The sequence below is a fragment of the Sinohyriopsis cumingii genome, chromosome 12, assembly GCF_028554795.1.
Source record: "Sinohyriopsis cumingii isolate HCF-2022 chromosome 12, ASM2855479v2, whole genome shotgun sequence".
Taxonomy (NCBI): Eukaryota; Metazoa; Mollusca; class Bivalvia; order Unionida; family Unionidae; genus Sinohyriopsis; species Sinohyriopsis cumingii.
The window spans coordinates 16,452,649-16,473,749 of NC_142972.1; the positions used below are offsets into that span (position 1 = coordinate 16,452,649).

General features: G+C 34.8%; 1 protein-coding gene across 2 annotated transcripts in view; it reads left to right on the forward strand.

The window, feature by feature from the left end:
• Window positions 1-499: 499 nt before the first annotated feature.
• LOC149786032 (E3 ubiquitin-protein ligase rnf213-alpha-like) overlaps window positions 500-21,101 on the forward strand; it is a 354,737-nt gene continuing 334,135 nt past the window's right edge. Inside the window, exons 1-5 of one of the 2 annotated variants that reach the window (XM_089976319.1) lie at window positions 500-568; window positions 2,844-3,204; window positions 10,002-11,446; window positions 17,594-17,631; window positions 20,436-20,582. In XM_089976319.1, coding sequence (XP_089832445.1) covers window positions 2,874-3,204; window positions 10,002-11,446; window positions 17,594-17,631; window positions 20,436-20,582 — 1,961 coding nt within the window. In that variant the 5' untranslated portion in view covers window positions 500-568; window positions 2,844-2,873. Of the gene's footprint in view, window positions 569-1,008; window positions 1,385-2,843; window positions 3,205-10,001; window positions 11,447-17,593; window positions 17,632-20,435; window positions 20,583-21,101 lie in introns of those variants that run through there. The other variant, XM_089976318.1, reaches the window with a different exon arrangement.

Sequence of the window (21,101 nt, forward strand, 5' to 3'; positions counted from 1 at the left end):
ATTTTACAGTTTTACCTCTTTTTGTGTATCAATTACATATTGATTTACTTTGAAACACAAAGGTATATATTTCCACCGCAAATATATGTAAATATAGATTATTGATTCTCACAATCATAATATTACTCATATTTTAATTTCTGACCGATTCGCTATTTATGATACCTGTCCAATCGAGTAAAATAAAGTACGACCAAGTAACTTCATTACATGATATTGCACTAGAAATTGGTAAAAATTAAATAATTCATATCAAAATCGCTTAAATCAAAACTTGTTTTTCTTCTTATTATTATTAAAACAATTATAAATCATAATATGGGGTGTGTGTACCAATTTATAAATTTAAACCATGTAAATAATTGTGTTATTTCGGTATGTATTTCGGTGTCTTTCTGTTTTTGAGCGTATTTTGGTGTTTCTGTAGTAACCAGGTAAGATTCTTGTATCACGTGTTCTGTGCACTCCCAATTCGTTGTGGAGTCGAGTTGTAAATCTTTTCTTGCCGCGTGATGTCGCTCTGTCTGCATCACTTTCGGTTTCCATATTGTAAGGTGGAATTTCATAGGTAAGTTCCTGTTGTTCATTGAACAGTTTGCCATTAACAACGTTTTCAGTTTTTTGAGCTGTTCTGTTAATTTAGTAGGCTAATAGGTTCTATAGAGTCATTTATTATGTTACATTTGATAAAAATATTTCTTAAGTGAAGCTATTTGTGAGACGTATAAATATTTTTCAGCCACAGGGGCTCGTATAGATTAGATGCTTACAATTCAACTGTCAGTCAACCGTTAGTATAAAATAATGCTTTATAATATATGTATGACTGATAGTTAAATTGTAAGCAATGATACGAGGCCCCGTGTTTTCAGCTTAACAAACTGGCGACCGCATTCAGCTTTACTTTTACTTCAACATAATGTTTTCTTGGAATTTCTCTGGATTTATAATGACCAATCACAACACAGTGGCACATTAACAGTCTTGCGTGCATTTAATCCTGCTAGGGACTAAATTTGCCTCGGTTGTATTTTGTAGCTCAGTTTAAGTTATTTCGCTCAAGATTCAAGGTCTATCATTCACGTGTACGAGCACTCTACATAGATATGTATTTTCTTACAATTATTGCGAGATCTTCGGGCATCGATTATTACGGGCAGGTGTACTTATGCACATTTCCGGGTGCGGGGAGATTCATCATTTAAGTATATATTTGGGTTCGACCAACAACAAGATCTCTGCTTTTTTGTGTGACATTACTGGAAGCGGAGAACAATTTTATGGGGCACAATTTGGAATTATATTTTTAGCCTCCTTTCAGTTTGGACTATCGCCGCTCGCTAGTATTAATACATTTATTTTGACTGGCTTTTGTATGCAGATGGTAAGTAAAATCCATCTTCTTTTAATCCATGGCATTAGATCCTTCAGAACACTGACATTCTTAGCATCAATCCCTGTCAGAAAAGAAACCTATGTATCCATCAGTTATGGAACTGAAATTTAAATTTCTGATGCATATGTGGAAGGCAGCATCAATTCAAGGTAATAATAAAGTGTGGAGACCTTCTAGTGAGGACTAATTCATTAGGAACTCCATGTGCTGCTCTTACCTTGGGATCACAGACACTTGAATCAGAGGGGAAACTAGTGTTAACACCCTTGTCAATTAACACAAGGCTAGAAAGTCACAATTTGACCCCTCGATGACTCTGTTTTAATTTTCCATAGTGTCTGCGCATTAGGCACTCATAACTTACACCGCCATAAAGAAGAGATTCTACACCTTTCCCACATTTACCATTCAAATACCTTACTGATTTTGCATTGTCACTTCTATGCAGAGTTTATCTGTTGTTTTGTGTTGTGAACAGTTTTGTAAAACATCCACCTTTATACTTCTGGTCTACTTTGGAGTGAATTTAACTTGTTGGGAATTATTTATATAAACAATGGATACCCACAAATAAGAAAAATCAAAATTAAAATTCAGCTAAGTTTGTTTTGTTTCAAGATCATTTGGAAAATATATATATATTTTTTTTAAACTGATCTGTTCATTTGCTATATTGGACATGTATCACATAGGTCATGATCCTTAAATATTTGCATAAAAGAAACAACTTCATTTAAAAGAACAAGGTTGTTTAGATTTCATATTTGCCGGGTTAGACCGATTTGTTGACATTCATATTGATATTTCAAAAGACTCTTCCAATGAAGTGTCCAGTCACTGAAGCAATCATGAACTAATTGCATTCACTTTATATAGACCAGAGTGCACCAGCTTTTGTGTGACCTGGGTCCAATTGTTGCACAATGTAACATGTTTTTGGTTCTGTGCAGTATTTGTTATGATTTCAGAAAAAAAGTCTTTTTTCCACTGTAAAAGTTTGCTTTTTTGTGTCCCAACAGGAACAGGTAGTAAGGCCAAGAAAAAAATTGCTTCTTGTTACAGGCTTGAAAAGTTGGATCATTAGGTATGCTTTTATTAAAATAATGTTTTGCTTAATATATGAATGTTTAATTTTGATTTGGAAATGCAGTTCTATATACAAGAAAAGCAGAACAATGTGTGAACCAATCTAGATGTAATGAAGTTGGCATAAGTATAGAAAGGTCAGTCTGGTTACAGGAAACATACTTTTTTCTTGCAAAATAGTTAGAAACTTTGTTATGGTCTTTTGTCCTAAACAACAAGTAGCAGTTTAAAAAATTCTTGGCCTCATGATCATTGCAAGCAGTACATAGAATCAAGAATATGCATACATTGTGTGGCATCTGGTGCAGACCAGGAAGTGAATAAAGAAATTGAATTTACTTTATTTCTTTTTCATCCATAGTGTTACAAACACAGTGATGCATGAAAATCCATGGCTGTGAAATGTAGAAAGTGTAAGGCAGAACTGAGAGATGAGGATACGTTTTGTGTCGGGTGTGGCACACCTGTCTGTGATGATGTTGTCATTCTTTGCCCAGAGATAACAAAGAAAGGGGCATTATGTGGTGCTAAATTGTTGGAGGGTAGCAACTTCTGTAGAAAATGTGGCAAAAAAGTGGACCAGACGCTATTCCAAAAGAAGCAAACAAAATGCCAGGGTGTGTTGGACGATGGTTCATCCTGCAACAGCCTGTTAGAGGAGGATGATGACTTTTGCATGAAATGTGGAATGCAGCAAGATGCTAAACCAGTGGCTTCTGAAGGTAAAGTTCTGTCTCACGTTTCTTTAGCACTACTGGTCATTGGTCTAAAGAGCTTATGTGATGATCTGTTGTCCATCCATTTAGCATTAGTTTGTTATTGCTACTCCTAACTACTCACAGGATTGTCATGAAACTTCACAAACAGATTTAACCCATGGCCTAATTGGCCATATATTAAAGGCTACTGTTTTTACATCCAATATGGCTGCTACTGTGGCTATCTTGTTTCTTGTTTTCAATACTTTTCAAGAATAGATGGTCATATTAGCTTTGGGCTAATACTCAAAGACTTTATATCTAGTTGTTGCTAAGGCAAAAAAAATATGTGTGTTTCCAATTGCACAAGTTATAAAATTAGTATAGGTAGGTAGTTTTGTTTTTAACATAATATGTATTATAACGATTAGTATCTGTAACGTACTAAGTACTTAAAGTACTGGGCTAAACCAGCTGAATTAGATACACAAATCAATTTTCAGGAATTTAAAAAAAAAACTGTAAACATCATATAATTATTAGTATATGTAATGTACTAAGCACTTCAAGTATTGGGTAAAACCAGCTTAAATGCACAAATCAGTTTTTGAATTTAAAAAAACAAATCATCCTGGGGGAAAAAATACTAGTGCTGTTACCGAAAAACCGGGATGGTCGCCCAACCCGAAACACATTTTGTATTTGCTAGTTGAAGATGGTGTCAGTTGGACATCCAATATGGACCACCATGGCAGCCATCTAAAAAATTTGTATTGCTAGTAATTCTGAATGGAAAGTCACTGACATGGGGTTTGAACCAGGAGACTTCTTACAATACCTGTCTCCACAATCCCAGACTTGAGGGCCTGCCTGGATACCTTCACTGAGGTGGGATTGTCTGTTCACTTATACACTGTGACTGTTCAAAATGATTCCACAAGTGGTCCAAAAATTCAGGACCTTGATTGCTCATTTTTATATCCCCTCTTTGGCCTCAATATCATGGTTCAGCGATCTTCCCAACCTTTTAGTTGACGAAGTCAGGACATTGCCTCAGAGGTGGAGCCTACTTTCTCAAAGGGACTGACATGTGCACAACAGCCTGTAGGCTCCTCGTACTTGGTACATCTTAAGTAGTTTATCCAATAGGAGAAGTTTTCGAGGTAGATGCCAATTGTATCATGCAGACCAGGAGATGATCTGTGTCGAGGGTCTTTAATGCAAAGTGAAGATTCTTTTGTGATTAGTGCTGCAGAAGCAGGAAATGCATTATTCCAAATTGTCCCTCTGTGAGTGCAGTGGCAGACTTCTGTTATGGTTTGAAAAGAGAAAATGCTTGTTTTCTTCTACTAAGGTCTTTGTGTGTGTGTGTGTGTATGTGGTTTAGATTTTTAACCTAGCTTTAACAGTTTTAATCATGCACTACAATCTCTGCTATGGAGACATGTAATATCTAGTCCCACCCAGTTACATTATCCTGACACCAGTCCGACCAGGCCTATCTCTAACCTCTTAATGCTGAGCCCCAGGCGAAGCTGCTGCTTGTACCATTTTTATAGGTCTTTAGTATGACTTGTCTGCAGTTTGTACCCGTGACATTCTGCATCCCAGGTGGTTGCGCTAACCATTTAGGCCACTGGAGCAGTTGGTTATTACAGGCTGCCCTTTCCAACACAAATTAGATTCTCAAAAGGCCCAGTTGTTGGTTCAGATGCTATTTCTGATCTTGTCTGGTAGTTTGTGCTGCAGAGAGCTGTGTCCCACTAATGTTAAGATGGAATTTCTTGTGTGTTTTGTGGTCCTTGTCAAGATCTCATGTGAACCATTGGCTGAAGCTTCTTTAGAGAACCTACCCATTAATTCATTCGGCCCCAGGGTGTTTTGTCATTTTCGTCTGAAATGCATGTAGGAAAGACATTTGGGGGACTATTTCTGAATACATCTTAATACATCGGCTTTCAACCGATGTTCCATGAGACTAATGCCTAGTTGTATTAGAAACATCATTTTCCATTGGTTATTTTGCTTGCACATGAGCAGAAGGGTAAAAGTTGGAGTTCTTGTTTGTTTTTTTCTTCTTTTTTTTCTTCTTAATGGACCCATCATTTTGGTATGGAGACCGCTCTTTATTCCAAATGCCCACCTTATCCTAGTTTTTGCAAAGGTTCACCTGTCTGTGCAGTTCAGATCAGTCTGCCTTAGATCTGAGGCCAAAAGGTCTAAAATCCAGACATAAAATTACATTCCGACCAGGAGCAAATTTTGGGTGAAAAAAACCCAGGTCCAAAAAATGAGGTTTTTCCCTCTGTATTTTGTTGTGCAACTAGAACTTTCAGGCTATTTGGTATCATTTTAGAGCTATATCTGTCTGCTTTTTTGTAATACCACCCTCGTTGTTGTATCTTAAATGACCTTGATGCTGCAGAGCTCGGAAATAGGGTACAGCCTCATCACGCCTACAGGCGGGATTGGGGCAGAATCAGTTAAAACTGTTTTCCAAATCTCTTTAAAGTCTCTGACATGAAGTAGCAAGCATCATGCCTGGCTATAAAAGAATGTTCTTTATGGTTCGAGGACAGTAAAATTATACTTGATATATCAATGTATCAAAGCTTTTTCTCTATTGATACCCAATATCCATAAATGAGGTGAAGAATCAATACAAAATGAATCTTACCCTATCCAAGTTCTACTTTTAGAAGTGATGAATAATTATTGGTTGTTTGCCTTTTTATTTTTCAAATTTAGAATTCATCTGAGGCAACTGTCGCAGCCAAATGTACTAATTTCTGTCAAATTAATTTTTTTTTGACAATATCTACTTGACCTTTACAGTTAACACAAGGTGACTAAATCACATGCTTTGAAATCTTCCACCTGTTCCACCCCTTTCGATAATTCGGTCCTGTCAGCATGTTTAGCCATTGATAATCAACATAAAGGTGACATTCCAGACTTGTTCTTTATGTATGATTTAAGCATTGTACTGAAAAGTTAATAAACACTTTTAATGATACTTCTCTGTTGTTTCAGATCTTGTCTACTTGGATTGAATTTGAAGGCTGAACTTCAGTGTCTCGTGCAGTGAAATAGGTTATGGTACATTAAATTCTGATTGATGGATATTGTTTGTTCAAGTCCAGAATAAAACAATTACCATCACTCAGAACTACCGGTAACTGTAGCTTATTCACTGCATGACATACTTTAAGCGTTGCATAGTAACTTGTTTCAAGTAGATACAAAGCAAAAGATAAGTTTGTCACAATAAGTGGCTATTAAATGAGCTGTAAAATATTTCAGTCATACATTCAGAATAAGTTTGGAATGTTTCCTTTTACACCTCTTCATCAGTAACTCATGCACAATGGGTCCACAAACATAGACTGTGCTATAAGCGAGGGAGCGAGTTAATGACGGACCTCCAACTTTTTAAAAAAAATTCACTTTGACATTGAGAAAACTGTATGTGGGAGGGTGCAATAGGGAACTGGTCTGTTTAATGACTGAATCCTCATTTTACAATCATGTCGATAATAATTTTTAATAACGTGCTTTTTCTAATGAAGTTGTTTGTTATTCTGTTTAAATAACATCTATTTTCAAAATGTGTGAAAGATCGTTCCAACTGGTTTCAACAACCATAATGTGTACGCGAAAAATCTGTGCATTATGTCACTGCTTTTTGTTTTCTTGATGAATCTGGTTCCCGTAGTGGTGTTTAATAGTATCCTGCCAAATTTGGAGTCCAAAGAGCAGGGAACTAGACTAACCGTTGATCCACTACCAAACAAGATTTATTTTTTTATTTCAAAACATGCAACATTGATTTTGAGAGACATTCGTCTCTGTCGAAACTCAATTTTTGTATTGTTTGATTAGTACGATATTGATGTCATGATTTCATTGGAAGTAATGAAACTTCTTATCATCCTTGAGGATATCTCTAAGTGCCAGTTCAAGAATTCTCTGAAACTCGCTTGCCCACAATGTTCCATATCTGTGAAATCAAGCTCTTTTTTTTACAGAGTATTCATTTTGCTTGGCTGCCTTACTATCTTTGATCACAGTTATGAAAGAGTCAATTAATTTAAGGTAGTTTATGTTACATACACAATAACATTATAACAGTGTTCGATTGATCAAATGAAGTGAGTTCACCTGACATATGACTGGGTCGGCTAGATTTTAAGTGTGTTGGATTTTCGTGCCTTTTAACTTTTCTTTTATTCCACCTCCTTTATTTGACTCAAAAGACATAAATAACATGATAATACAAAGGAGGCCAGCTTTTAATTCAGTGCAACAATACAACAAATACTTCCGCAAGTCAGTTATCCAAACACGGTTGGCACTTAATTAGATTCTCAAAGAAATGTGTGCGGATATAAGCTGTTACGGTAGATTGATGCATTTTACGTTTAATTACAAGAGGACACATTGCATTTATGATGATTACTCTTAAAATAAAGTAAAATATAGAACTAGAACACAAATTTCAGTTGATAAAAAATTTATTTAATTTGTATTTATTTATTAAAGTACTGCCTCCACTTGGCGTAAGTGACATTTTCATTGATTTAAATTTCCTTATATACTGTTAATTGCAGTGTACTAGGAATGTCGTTTGGAAAGAAAGTGTAAAAAAATTGTATGACCTATTTATATATTTAATATTTCATAATGTTGATTAAAATTTCCAGGTCCTATCTACCGTTTTCGACGATAAAATGAGCAATATATCAAAGTTTCCATTACCAATTTTGATTGCGATTTTCTTCAAGTTCAACTAATAGGGATACATTTTTGGGGTATTTTCTGGTTTAATAAATGGGATCCACACCTGACACTGTGTTATAAGCAGGTTCACAAGTTATCAGGGCGCAAGTTTTTGAGGGAGTGGTGTCACTGGTGTACAGTGATATATTTAAATCAGCAAATTGGTACAGAATTGGTGAGATAGCAGATTCAAAACCAAATGAGTAATAGTTACCTTGATAATTTTTATAAGGTGAGTGGGTGTTTTCAGTAATTTCCTTTTTCAAAGGCAGATATGAGAGCCTGTGGACATGGCAGTAAGTACAATGTGATGGAATTGTTGCTAGCTATCTATGCTCTGGACTTGTTCTAGATGAGATCTTCCATGCAAGAGGAAATTACATTATTTCTTCAGAGTTGGAGATAAGACACAAATGCCCTCCAAATTTAAGTGAAAACATGAAAATAAGATATTTTTAATGCAGTCATGCAATGCAAAACAAAGGGCATGGTGACCAAGAGGAGTCGTGTATTGGATAAAAACAATCAGTCTGAAATGGCATGAAAGGTTGAATTAAAATCACTGACACCTAACAGGTAGTCTGTTTTGGAAGTATTCTTTTTAATTTTGCCAAGGATGAGAATGGCATACGGACAGGTGATAAGTCCATATCTGTCTGTAATCAGCATACTGGTAATACAACCAAGATGTCATCACATAAAACAGTGCTACCTTATCACTGACAAACCTTTGAAAGATGAAAAGACCACTAAGTTGATATGTGTAATGATAATGTATTTTATTGCTATGCATTGTTAATCATATCAATACACTATACAGGTGTATCATTTAATCCCAGATTTATTGGTGGATTATTCAAGAAAGTTTATTAGCCCCTTGCTAATAGGAACCTTTCATTTATGAGGATTAAAGCCCATGAGGTCCAGGCTATTGATATTTCATGGACCTATCTAACTCGTTTGTCATTGGAATAGGTTATGAAAACCATAATTTGGTGGTCACACACTACTTTCTTCTCCATCTACCTTTGGTCTTTTGTCTACAAGTACAGCATAGGCATATTGTCTTTGAAGCTAATATTGGCAGCATAAAATGTGGCCCAGGCTGATAACAACTTACATTAGTGTGCATTCCTATCATAATGGTGAGTATACCCCTTTTATACTAGTGTTGAAGTCATCAGTCTTCCTCTTCACTGGCAAATTAAGCAACACAATAGCAAAAGATAATGTATTACTGATATTAAAATGAGGGTGTGTATGTGGGGTAAAACTGATTTTAATGAAGAAATTCTTACCAGTTTGCTATTGCCAGATTCCCACCTCCCACCCTGTTCTGGGGCCACACAAGTTATATGCCCCTAAGAAAAATGAGGGCTTCTGTGCATGGGAGGATATGGAGACTTAAGTCTGTTATCTTTCCAGTTTTGGACTTGTAGAACTTTCCATCTAATGGGAGGATGGAATTTTCTTTATGTGGATATGGTTATCTTCCGTCACTGAAAGTACATGTAATGCAGATTGGGAATTTAGAATATGTTTGATGAGCCTGCATGCATGTTGTATAAGGCGGTTATTGCGACAACTGTTTTGCTCAGGGCTGTTTCTCCTGAAGATGTTCCATTTGAAAATGTATTGGACAGTTTATATTTAACAAAATATGATTTTTGTTTCAAGGATTTCAATCTTGGTGATGGTGGTGGCTTTATATTTGTTTGTATACCTCCTTTTGGATACCTAAACTTATTTGGCAGTTGGTATTGTGCTGTTAAACTGTACACACACACACACACACACAAGAATGATTTTTCTGTGGGAACAATGGGATTCTTTGCCTGATCAACAAAATTAAGTACCCATTAAGTCCTTTTTTTTGCCATAAGAAATTGATCCTTAAGAAAATAAATGAATTGACATTATATCATCTTTCTGTTGCTGTTTTGTGTAGTTGAACATGTACATTAGTACTGAACATGTATAACATTATTCATAAAGTTAGTGTGTAGTATTGCATGTAGTTATTGTTTCTTTGTTTTTCACAGAGATGGTAAGCTCTAGCACTCATCAGAATGTGAACACTGATAACAACTCTACTGTTGAAGTGGTTAGTTATGCACAAGGAAGTGTGTTTGGCTCACATGCCAAGCTTGATGGAGAAAATGTTCATGAAGAAAATAGAGGCCAGACCTCAGTATCAAGATTTCCAGCCTCATCTCCTACAGTATTTCCAGAGAATTTAATGGTCTCGGGCATGAATACCCCATTGGATGGAGAAGGTAGAAAAGAAGAAATTGCAGAACAATTTCCTATTTCTCATGATCAGTTTCCTCAAAGAAGTTCCATGTCAGGAAAATTGAGCATATTTAGAAAGGAGACACACTTTGATGGAAAAACTACGGGACATTCTTCCTCTTCTGGTTCACCAGAATCTGTGACAGTGCATGAGAATGACCTAGATATTGACCCTGAGGATGAGAAGACTCATTTGGCATCCAGTGGCGAGTCTGCATCCAGAAACAGTTCAGACTTGGAGAGTAAGCTTAGTCATGTGACTCTCTCAGAACAAAATATCAGTGACTTGGAACTTGCATTGGGAGATGGCATAGAAGACAGTCAAAAGAATGAAGGAGATGACAAATGTAGTGATGACTCCAGTCATGACAGTACAGATACAGAATCTGTTGAAGATGAAGCTACAAAGATGATATTTCCACCAGAACAGAAAAAAAATAGATCAAAACGGAAGAAGAAACGAATGAAATATAAGGTGAAGTTGGAGAAAAAGAAAAAGATGGAGATTGTTAGAAACAGATCCCATGAAGAATTTTCTGAGCAGTTGCAAGAACAACAGCAGAAAGATGACATGGAGATTGACAGAAATATAAATAATAAACAGCCTGGTGAAGGTCAAGAACCTGAATTACAAAATATGCAGGAGAGCACTGTGACTGATGACCCTTTTAAAATAGCTGTAGACTCAACCATTGATTCAACAAATCAGATGGAGAAAGATGAGGGACAAACACCAGTTCAGAGAGTACAGGATAATAAGAGCATCATTGCCAGTGGTGTTGAAGAGAAGAACACAGACATTACAGTTGATGGACAAATTAATGACAAAAATGCCCTTGGTACCAACATACCAACTGAAGAGACTGGAAATGACCAGAATCGACATGCAGGAGTATTTGATGTGGGCAAGACAGGTACCACTTTGTGGTCAAGTGTAGTTAAAGTAGGAGCCAGTCACACAGTTAGAAAAGAAGCTGGGGAAAAAATGGAAACTGTTGACCCTGAAAAAAAGATTGAACAATACTCAGCAGGATCAGATACTCAATGTGATAAGAAGGATGATCCAAAATTTAGCAATGATACTTCAGGAGAACAACCAAAAGCTTCAGATGTGAAATTAAAAAAAGCAGATGGGGATGTTCAGTTACAGAAGGAGTCAGGTGACACTAAGAATAATTCTGCACAGAACAACAAGGTAACAATGCTTCATCAGATATAAAAAATTGTAATTTTACTTACGGAATTTAATTTTTGTAAAAACCTAAATAAAAATTACTATGATGCACCTGTAGAATAGAAGGCATGGGTCATGTTATTATGCTAGTTTTGATGTCACATGTCATTTAAAATCCTATTATTGAAGTTCATAGGATGTATATAACTGTTTTATAATTTGGATCCAAGCCTTGGGGGCAGAGCTTGTGGGTGGGGTCACTTTTGGATAAATTTGCACTAGTAGAAGATGTGCAGCAATATATATGTATTTAGTTCTTTGGATATAGGTCTTGATTTCTACCCATGTTTTCGCTGGGAACAAATGTGTCGCATTTAAGATGCTAAATGAATTCCATTGAGAATAACATTTTAGTGTAATTTGAGAATTCGTAAGAGTGCCACTCTATACCGGTACCTATCTTTATACATACCGATTATCCAGCGAAAAGAAAACCCATGCATTAAAAAATTTCCTATTTTGCCATGAGATAGGAGTAGAGGTGGACACATCCAACTGCTGCATCTGGGTTGTAATTGGAAACTGTTGAGCTACCCACCAAAGAGTTAATTTTAGGTTAATTTCTGGTACATAAAGTTACCTCTGTGTCAAAGCACCCGTAGACAAGACCCAAGAAGACAAATAGAAATGTCAAGGTTAACAGTGGACACTATTATTTTAGCTGACAAGGAAATTGTAGACAACCATGCTGTATTGTAACCATGACTCAATCAGAACCTTATCATAGGGATAGGAAAGCAGGAGGAGGAGATATCTGTTACTAAAAGAAGGAAAGACATAGAAATACAGGAAACAGAATCCATTTGGCTACAGATCACTCCAGAGAAAGCTAACCCCATCTCAGCTGGTTTTGTGTACAGATCCCCATCATCACATAATGATTGGTGTGAATATATTGAACTTCAAGTAGATAAAATTTAAAAGGAAGAGAAAGAATTTTACATTTGTAGGCAGTATAAATATAGACCTTCTCAGTGATCAAATAAAAGTAAATTGGATGAATTTTATTGCTTTGTTAGGTATGGAGCAACTAGTAAATGAACCCACCAGAGTAACATCTACTTCTAAAACACTTATATACCATATTTATACTAATACAAAAGAAAATGTTTTGGAAGTAATGGTTTCAGAGATTGAAATTAATGACCATTTTGCAATTTTTCTAACATGTAAAGTCAATGGCAAATCAAAAACAAATAATATCCATAAATCAATTACTTACAGATCTTTTGAAAACTTTGAGACTGTTAAATTCCTGGAAGATCTGAAACAGATTCAATGGAATACAGTCCAAATCTTGGAAGATATTGATTTTGTTTTAGATACTTGGACAAACCTGTTCATTAGAATAGTGAACAAACATGCCCCTTTTAAAACCCACAGGATAAAGAAAGACCACCAGCCAGGCTGGATCTCCCCAGATATTTTAGAAGCAATAAAGCAAAGAGACCAACTAAACTCAGTAGGAAATCAAACTGAATATAGAGTTTGGAGGAATGAAGTTAATAAAATGATACATCAAGCCAAACAAGTGGACTATGAAAAAGTGCTAAATGAAAACCAAAATAATCCCAAAACTATCTGGAAAGTGTTTACAGGGTTTGGTGCAGGCAAATGTAAGAGTAAAACAGAAATTTTATCCCTCAATCATGAGGTCATTTATACTGAAAATCCAACTGACATCTCAAGTATTTTTAACAACTTTTTTGTTCAAATTGCTGAAAAACTTAAAGAACCCAGAACTTCAACTTCATCTGATCATTTGGAACAATAAACTTTTTGTGCTATAAAACTACCAAATGATATAAAGTTTGAAATTCCTGTAATGAATCCCGAATTTGTGTTGAAATTTGTTAATAAAATGGATGATTGTAAAGCTACAGGACTTGATATGATTGGACCTACGTTACTAAAGGTAGCTGCACCTGCAATTGTAGAGAGTATAGCTTTCATTTGGAATGAAAGTATTAGGTCTAATAAATTTCCACAGGCATGGGAAACTGCCAAGGTTACACCATTGCATAAAGCAGGACCAAACGATGATGTAAATAACTACAGACCCATCTCTATCCTTCCTTGTCTCTCCAAATTACTAGAAAAACATGTACATGATTCTTTTCTCAACTCTTTTAACACTTATGATGAAATTCATGATAATCAGTCTGGCTTTCGAGACAGAATCACTCCTGTGAAACTGCACTTGTATCTTTGATAAATGGCTGAAAGCATTAGATCAGTTAGAAATTATTTTCGTAAATCTTTTGATCTTGTATCCCATGAAATTTTGCTTGAAAAACTAAAAATCTATCAATGCAGTGAATACTCCCTAAACTGGTTTACTTCTTACTTAACCAATAGAGTGCAAAAAGTATCTTTAAATGGTCAACTTTCTGAAAGTAAAAATATTAATTGTGGAGTACCACAGGACTCTATACTCGGACCTCTATTATTCATTCTATTTATTAACGACTTACCTCTTCAGATAGGAACTTAAATTTTTTCCACTGACACTGTACTAAACAGACTTAAAGTATGGTTCTAGGAAAACAGTATGATCATAAATACAGAAAAAATCTAAAGCATTACTAGTTACAATGCAACAAAAACAAGCAAGGCTAGATAGCGACAAACTCCAGGTTCTGTTTGACAATATGAGCCTTAATATGGCCTCTCAAGATAGAATTCTTGGTGTATTCATAGATAACAATCTTACTTGGTCTATTCACATTAAACCTGTTTCAAAAAAGGTTAATTCTTATCTTTGGCTACTGAGGAAAATCAAAACATATATTCCTCTTCAGTATAGGGTCATCTTTTATAAAGGTTATATTCAGCCATATCTGGACTATTGTAATGTAATTTGAGTAATACCTCTAATTCAAACATAACAACACTTTTAAGATTCCAAAAGAGGGCTTGCCATTTAATTCTAGATCAATGTATAGACAATTTCCAGGATGCAATAAATAATATTAAGATTTTAACAATACATGAAAGAATATTTCTTAGAAAGGCCAAATTGATGTATGAAGTATCCAGAAAAGTCATTTGTGTCTAGGATTCAGCCAAAGTGGGTATGTGAGAAAGCTTGCCAGTAGCTTCTCGTGGGTTGGTGGTTCTTTCCGGGATTTTCCCGGGTTCTTCCTCCACCATTAATACTGGCCGCCATGTATAGCCTATCGTGTGCTGAAAAATGGTGTTAAACCTCACAACAACAACAACATTCATGTCTATCTAAGCAATATCTTTCACCAAAGAGATGCTGATGATACTCATAAGAAGTAAAAACTACATTATTCCAAGGCCAAATATATAGTGGTCCACTGGCATGGAATAACATTCCCAGTGACATAAGGCAGGCTCCTAGCATTTCTTCTTTTCATAATCATAGTCTCAAATGGATGAAATCTTTAGACAATTGAACATTTTATGTAAAAAAAAAATACAGCCTGTTTTTCTCTAATTTTGCATCATTTTCACGGTTGAATTTTCAATGCAGGCGGATATTTTATATCTTATGTATGTTCTTGTGTTCACAGATGCATGTGCATATATTCCAGGCTTGATACTTTGATTTTTAAAATTACTTAATTTTTAGTGTCAAGCCAGATTCTTCACTTCATGTTGTATATACTGTATATATTGTACGTAACAGATAGAAGGCCTAAAGTTTGATTAGTTGTGTAACTAATTGAGTTACCGTCTCTAAATAAAGTCTTTATTATTGTTATTATTATTTATTATTATTATTATTATTATTATTAAGTATATAGTCCTGGAAACGTGCAAGTAATTGTGATAATGACTGATAATGTGTTTGAATTTCTTGTATAAACAAAAAAACTGATAAGGATATTTGTGAGCCAGTTTTTTGTCTTTTTCAAAAGGACCACATTTTTTGACCATGTAGGGCCCCAATTTTTTATTTCTGGAATAAACATTGCCACCCAAAACTTTGTATGTTACCTGCCTCAAGGCTGTACTGATTTTTAGCTACTAGGACAAGTAACTTAGCATGAGCTAGGTTTATCTCACCTGGCCATAAGGCTTGGCTCTTTGTCCATTGTGCAGATGTCCTTCATGTATCATATGTCAGCAATTCCTATTTTCATCTTCTTCTCAAACACCACTGAACGAGTTTCGGCCAAATTTTGCACAGAATATTTAGGCACAAAGGCCTTTCAAATTTATACAAATGATGCCAATCTGACATTAAATTTATCCTCCATTACTAAAAATAGAAAAGTCAAGGCATGGCAGCCATCTTGAAAATGGTGCCAATGTGATATCTAATATGATTGCTACATTAGCCATCTTAAAAATGTTGTTATTGCTACTATTCCTGAATGGATAGTTAATTCAGCATGGGGTTTTCACTGAAAGGCTTCTCATTATGTCTAGCCGGTTGTGAAGGAAAATGGTGCTTATGTGATCTGCATTTTGGCCACAACAGTGGTATTCTGGAAAATATTGTTATTGCTACTTCTCCTAGGTGGCTGGTTATACTGACATTGTGCTTTCACCTGAAGACTTCTTATGATGTCTAGTCCTAAATGGAAATGGTGCCAATCTGATATCAGATTTTGGCCACAAGTAACAAGATGGAAAGCCATATGGACACCAGGTTTAACTAGAAGACTTCTTACAATGTTTTGGTCTTAATGGTGCTGATCTTCAATATAGCCATCATGGTGGTTATATTGAAAATCTTGGTATTGCAGTGTTCTTAAATGGAAAGTCATTTTTTACATGAGGTATTTATGTGAAGAGTTCCTATGGTGTCTAGTTAATCCTAAATGAAAATAATGCAAATTGGCCCTCAATATGGCCACCATGGTGGCTATCTTAAAAATATTGTCATCTCTCTTCCTCCCAAATTAATGGCTACATCATATCAGTGTAGAGTTTTCACCAATAGATTTCTTATAATTAGTTGCTCCTAAATGAAAATAGTGCAAATCATAAATCCAATTTGGTTGCCATGACAGCTGTCTTGAAAATCATGCTGTCACTACTTCCCCAGTTGAATATCAGAGATGGTTTCAACACTCAGGAATAATAAGAAGATAATCTTCTGATTTACTGGAATTTCTCTTTGATCGTTAGTATCAGTGCCTTTGGGGGATATATTTTTTTTATCTCAAGTCTCGCACTTTCTCTTTTATATTTCCACGTAGCCACAGGAATTAAAATCAGTAATAATACTATTACTTTATTTATAGAGGGTGACTCATTAGTCAAGGACTATTCTCCCTCTTAAGGAGAGTATAATAATGCACATTATATGCAGATAGCAATAATTACTGTTTACTTGAACATGTTTAGTATTAAAATACTAAATTCCATTATCTATTATAAACACATATATGTTCATGATATCTCATATAATACCATTATACTTTGTATGTTTTATGAAACACCTGTTCACATAGAATTCTTTGCTCAAATTATATGTTTCATATATGGTAATGTGTTTTAGTAAGCAAGTCTATGAATATTAGGAATTATAAAGAATTATAATGTACCTACAGTTAAAAAGAGCATTGTGACCTGTCAATTGTAGGACAGCTAAAAAGTAATTTCTACATGATGTAGTGGGTGACCACATTATATTTTATTGCTGCAACTTAAGAGTGGATGGAAGGAAAAATTATCCATCCACTATATGCCATGATGACCAAGCATGGCAAATTCAATGTCCACCACAGCAGTGTGGATTTTCTGATAATCCATGTACTGACTTTCATTCCAGATAAAATTTCAGCATTTAAAAAAAGGAGACAGTCTAAGCTGTTTTAATATTTGGGTAACCTCCAGATTGAATTGGATATACCTGCATATATGCTAGGAAAATGAAAAAAGAATGTCAAATCATATTGTCAGTGATGGTAAGGTAAGCCAGGTGAGTAATATTGGGTTTACTTGTGCATTTTGTTTCAAATTTATTTTATATTGAAATAATTTAGTATTTTTAATGTTGAACAGTCAGAATGTCTTTATCATTTGTAAAAACATACTCTGAATGCCCATATTAGATTGTTTAAAAAATTAAATACATAAATTTAAAATGCAAATGATATCTATTGCATTTGTAATTTGTGTTTTCAGGGCAGTGGAAAGGGGGCAGGAAAGAACACATCAGAAAGGTAAAATATTACAATTATCAGCACATTGAATATTGATGTTGATTGATAAAAAGTTGTTTGTGTTGCTGTTTTACCTCCTTTTATATTGCCTTTGCTTTTATCACAAGAGCTGTAAACAAAATTTTTAAAATTGTGTGTACCTTTTTATACCTTACACTCTGGTTTGAATGCTCCATCATAGAACATATTCATCCAAACATCTAGTTGGTCCTAAATGAGATTGGTGATACTCAGATTTCTTGTATGGCTACCACAATAGCAATCTTCTAAATGTTGTGGTTACTGCTCATCCTGAATTGATGGACATACCTTTTGGCAGCATGAGGTTTTGCTGGAAGACATTTTATGATGTCTAGTTTGTCATGATTGAAAATGGTGCTGATTTGACATCCAATATGGCAGCCATTGAAATTCCTTCAGAATGGAAAGCCATATTGACATGGGGTTTTTAGCATACTTTTTTGAGATCCTAAATGAAACTGGTGCTGATCTGGTGTAAATTGTGGCTGCCACAATGAAGATATTGAAAATCAGTTCTGACATTCAGCATGGCTGCCACAGCCATGTCTGTTCAAAATCATATCAATGCTTCTCGTGAATGTACATGTATCTTCATATCAACATGTGTTTTTCATTAAAAAGACTTTAATGATGTCTGCTTGGACGGTCCTAAATGATGGTGCTGAGCTGGCATCTAGTATGTCTGCCATGGCAGGCATATTGAAAATCTTGTTATAGCTTCTCCTGAATGGAAAGTCATATTGACTTGTGATTTTCATCAGATGACTTCTTATAAATAATAAAATGGTACAGATCTGGCCTAACATATGAATATATTGAAATTCTTGTCATTAATTCTTGTGTAATCATGTCACCATGGTGATTTTTTTCTCCAAAAGTCTTCTGATGGTATCTAGTAATGAAAATAGTACTGATCTTAAATCAAATAATGATGACACAGTGGCTAATTTGAAAATCTTGTTGCTCAAGAATATCTTAGTTGTTTCAATACTCAGCAGTTAAAAACAAGAAATGGTCTTATCTTGAAGAAATGGTCTTATCTTGAACTCCTAGAAAATATTTCAGTCAGTAGAGCATCACTCCCTTCATGGTTATTTTTTATTAAAAATGAAAATTCATGAAATGAAGTACCCATAAATATGTATTGTCAAACCATACCATGAATTAAAGTGATTTACATTATTCAGTATGATATCATTTAGGGCTTGAAATTTATTTTTATGCCTGCATGTAAGTGCCAGGTGTACCAGTGCAGCTGTTGCATACAAATATTGTGTGGCTAAGATTTCATAAGTTCTTTACTTTATGTTATGTAAAGTAGTAATATATGAATTCTCGTGCCAATCTTTCTGTTTGCTTCCTTTGTCACAATCTTATGACTGCAACTAATCTTGTAGGTATTTATGGGTATTTTGAAACTTCATGCATATCATGAGATGTACATCTTGTTAAATCACTGTTGTCCTGCCTTTTTTAAGAGTAATTTCTCATTTTTTACTTTAATGGATGAAGTAATAAATGACAACTTTAAGACCTTAACCAGTTGCCCAGTTTTTACCTCACCTGGTGGTAAAGTCTTGAGCTTATAGTGTTTCTTGATTTAGTCCCCTCCATCTACCCCTTTGACATATAACTTTTTTACATTTTTCTTAAAACCTTGTTAATACTATTAATTAAAAAGAACTTGAGGTAGACAAATTAAAAAGTTTAGTTGGCATATTTGTGTATATATATAGATGACATGATTAGATTTTCAGACCATTACAACAGTTTTTAAATTTTTGTACACAATTCATTGTGGTGGTGTTTATTTTTGGTCTGCAATGGGAATTTATGCTTTGCAAATACAGCTATAGATGGAAGTTAGTCAAATTTGATATGGTGACCTTTCATTTTGTAGAAGTGATGCTGATGTATCCATCTATACTAAAAATCTTTAGATGGCTTAATCTCAAATCAAATCTCAAATCTTCATAACAGAATTGAACCAGATTTAACAGACCTCTCATTTTTACACAAATGATGCTGACCTGTCCACAGATTTTGTAGATGCAGCCCTTCCACCCAACTTCAAATAACTAATCAGCAGAATGTCAGGAAATATTTTATGTTTGCAGTGAGTAGGAAATATGGGGATGTATAGATAGGCATCATAAACTTCATATCAAAGATTTTTTTTGCTAACTGTCCTTTCATTTGGTTTTAGGCAGATGTCAGCTAAATGAGGGATATCATGACCACTTGGGCCTCATGCTTTTGCTTTCTGCCCTTGGGTTATTGGTATTCATATGTAAATGACCTGTATAGTTTTTCATGTTTTACATTTTATTTACATAGTTTTTGAGAAAAAAAATGAATTTTAGTATGCATGTTTGCATGTATATTTAGATGATCAGGTTCCATGTTCGTGCAATTCCTCAACCTGAGTGCATGCTAAAACAAACAGTTTGATTATTTGGCTTCCATCACTATTGTTTTTTTTTGATGAAACTATTCTACATATTTAACTATGTTACATGTATTCAGCTGAATAAATCAGAACTGTCAAATTTCTTGACTAATGAGTACTGAAAGTTGATTTTGTGTATGCACTCAAGTTGAGGAGCTTAGTAAATAATGAGCCTGGTTTGATTGTCATGCTATTATAAGAGTTTTTAAACTTTGCATAATGTAATTTTTTGGACTTAGGACTTGTTTGGTTTGCAAGCAAATCTAGTTTATGTCCAAACTGCATAATGCTGTATATAAATGTATTTTAGTGTATGTTAAATTTTCTTGTATAGGAGAAAAACGGACACTTTGAAAGTGTACTTTCATGCCCTGCTGTCTCCAGAGTTTGATTTGACGCAAGCAGACATGGTTGTTATAAAACTTGCGGATGAAAGACTCGGGGGATGGAAATCTAATGAACATAAACCCACAGTTGTCAGGTATTAAAGTCCTTCTATTATAAAATACTTCATTTTGTGCTATTTTTATATGCCTGTCTTGAGGCATGGCATACAGTAATCTTGCACTGTCTGTTCATCTGACCAGCTGTGCCTTTTTTGGTTTCCGTATGAAATCTTTAGTCCTAAATGGTTTCCACTGACCTAAGAAAGAAATATATTGATTTTATATGAATAAGATTAAAGGTCAGTATCACATTTACTCAGAACAGTGCATTCCACTCAATAAATTAATTTCTAAACCAAATTCTTTACAAATGATTGTCTTGTATTCCAGTGCTATACAAGACTCAACAATCCAAAGTTGTTTTGAACTTCCCAAAGATGCACAGCTTGTACATAAATGTGTCACATAAATCAGTATGTAATACATCCTGCATGTATAAATACATGCATTTTTAATCTTACTGATTTATCACCAATTCTTTTCTGTATGGGAATAACTAGAAGAAAGCTTATTGTCTGACTAATATATATTCATAAACTGAATGGGTAGACAAT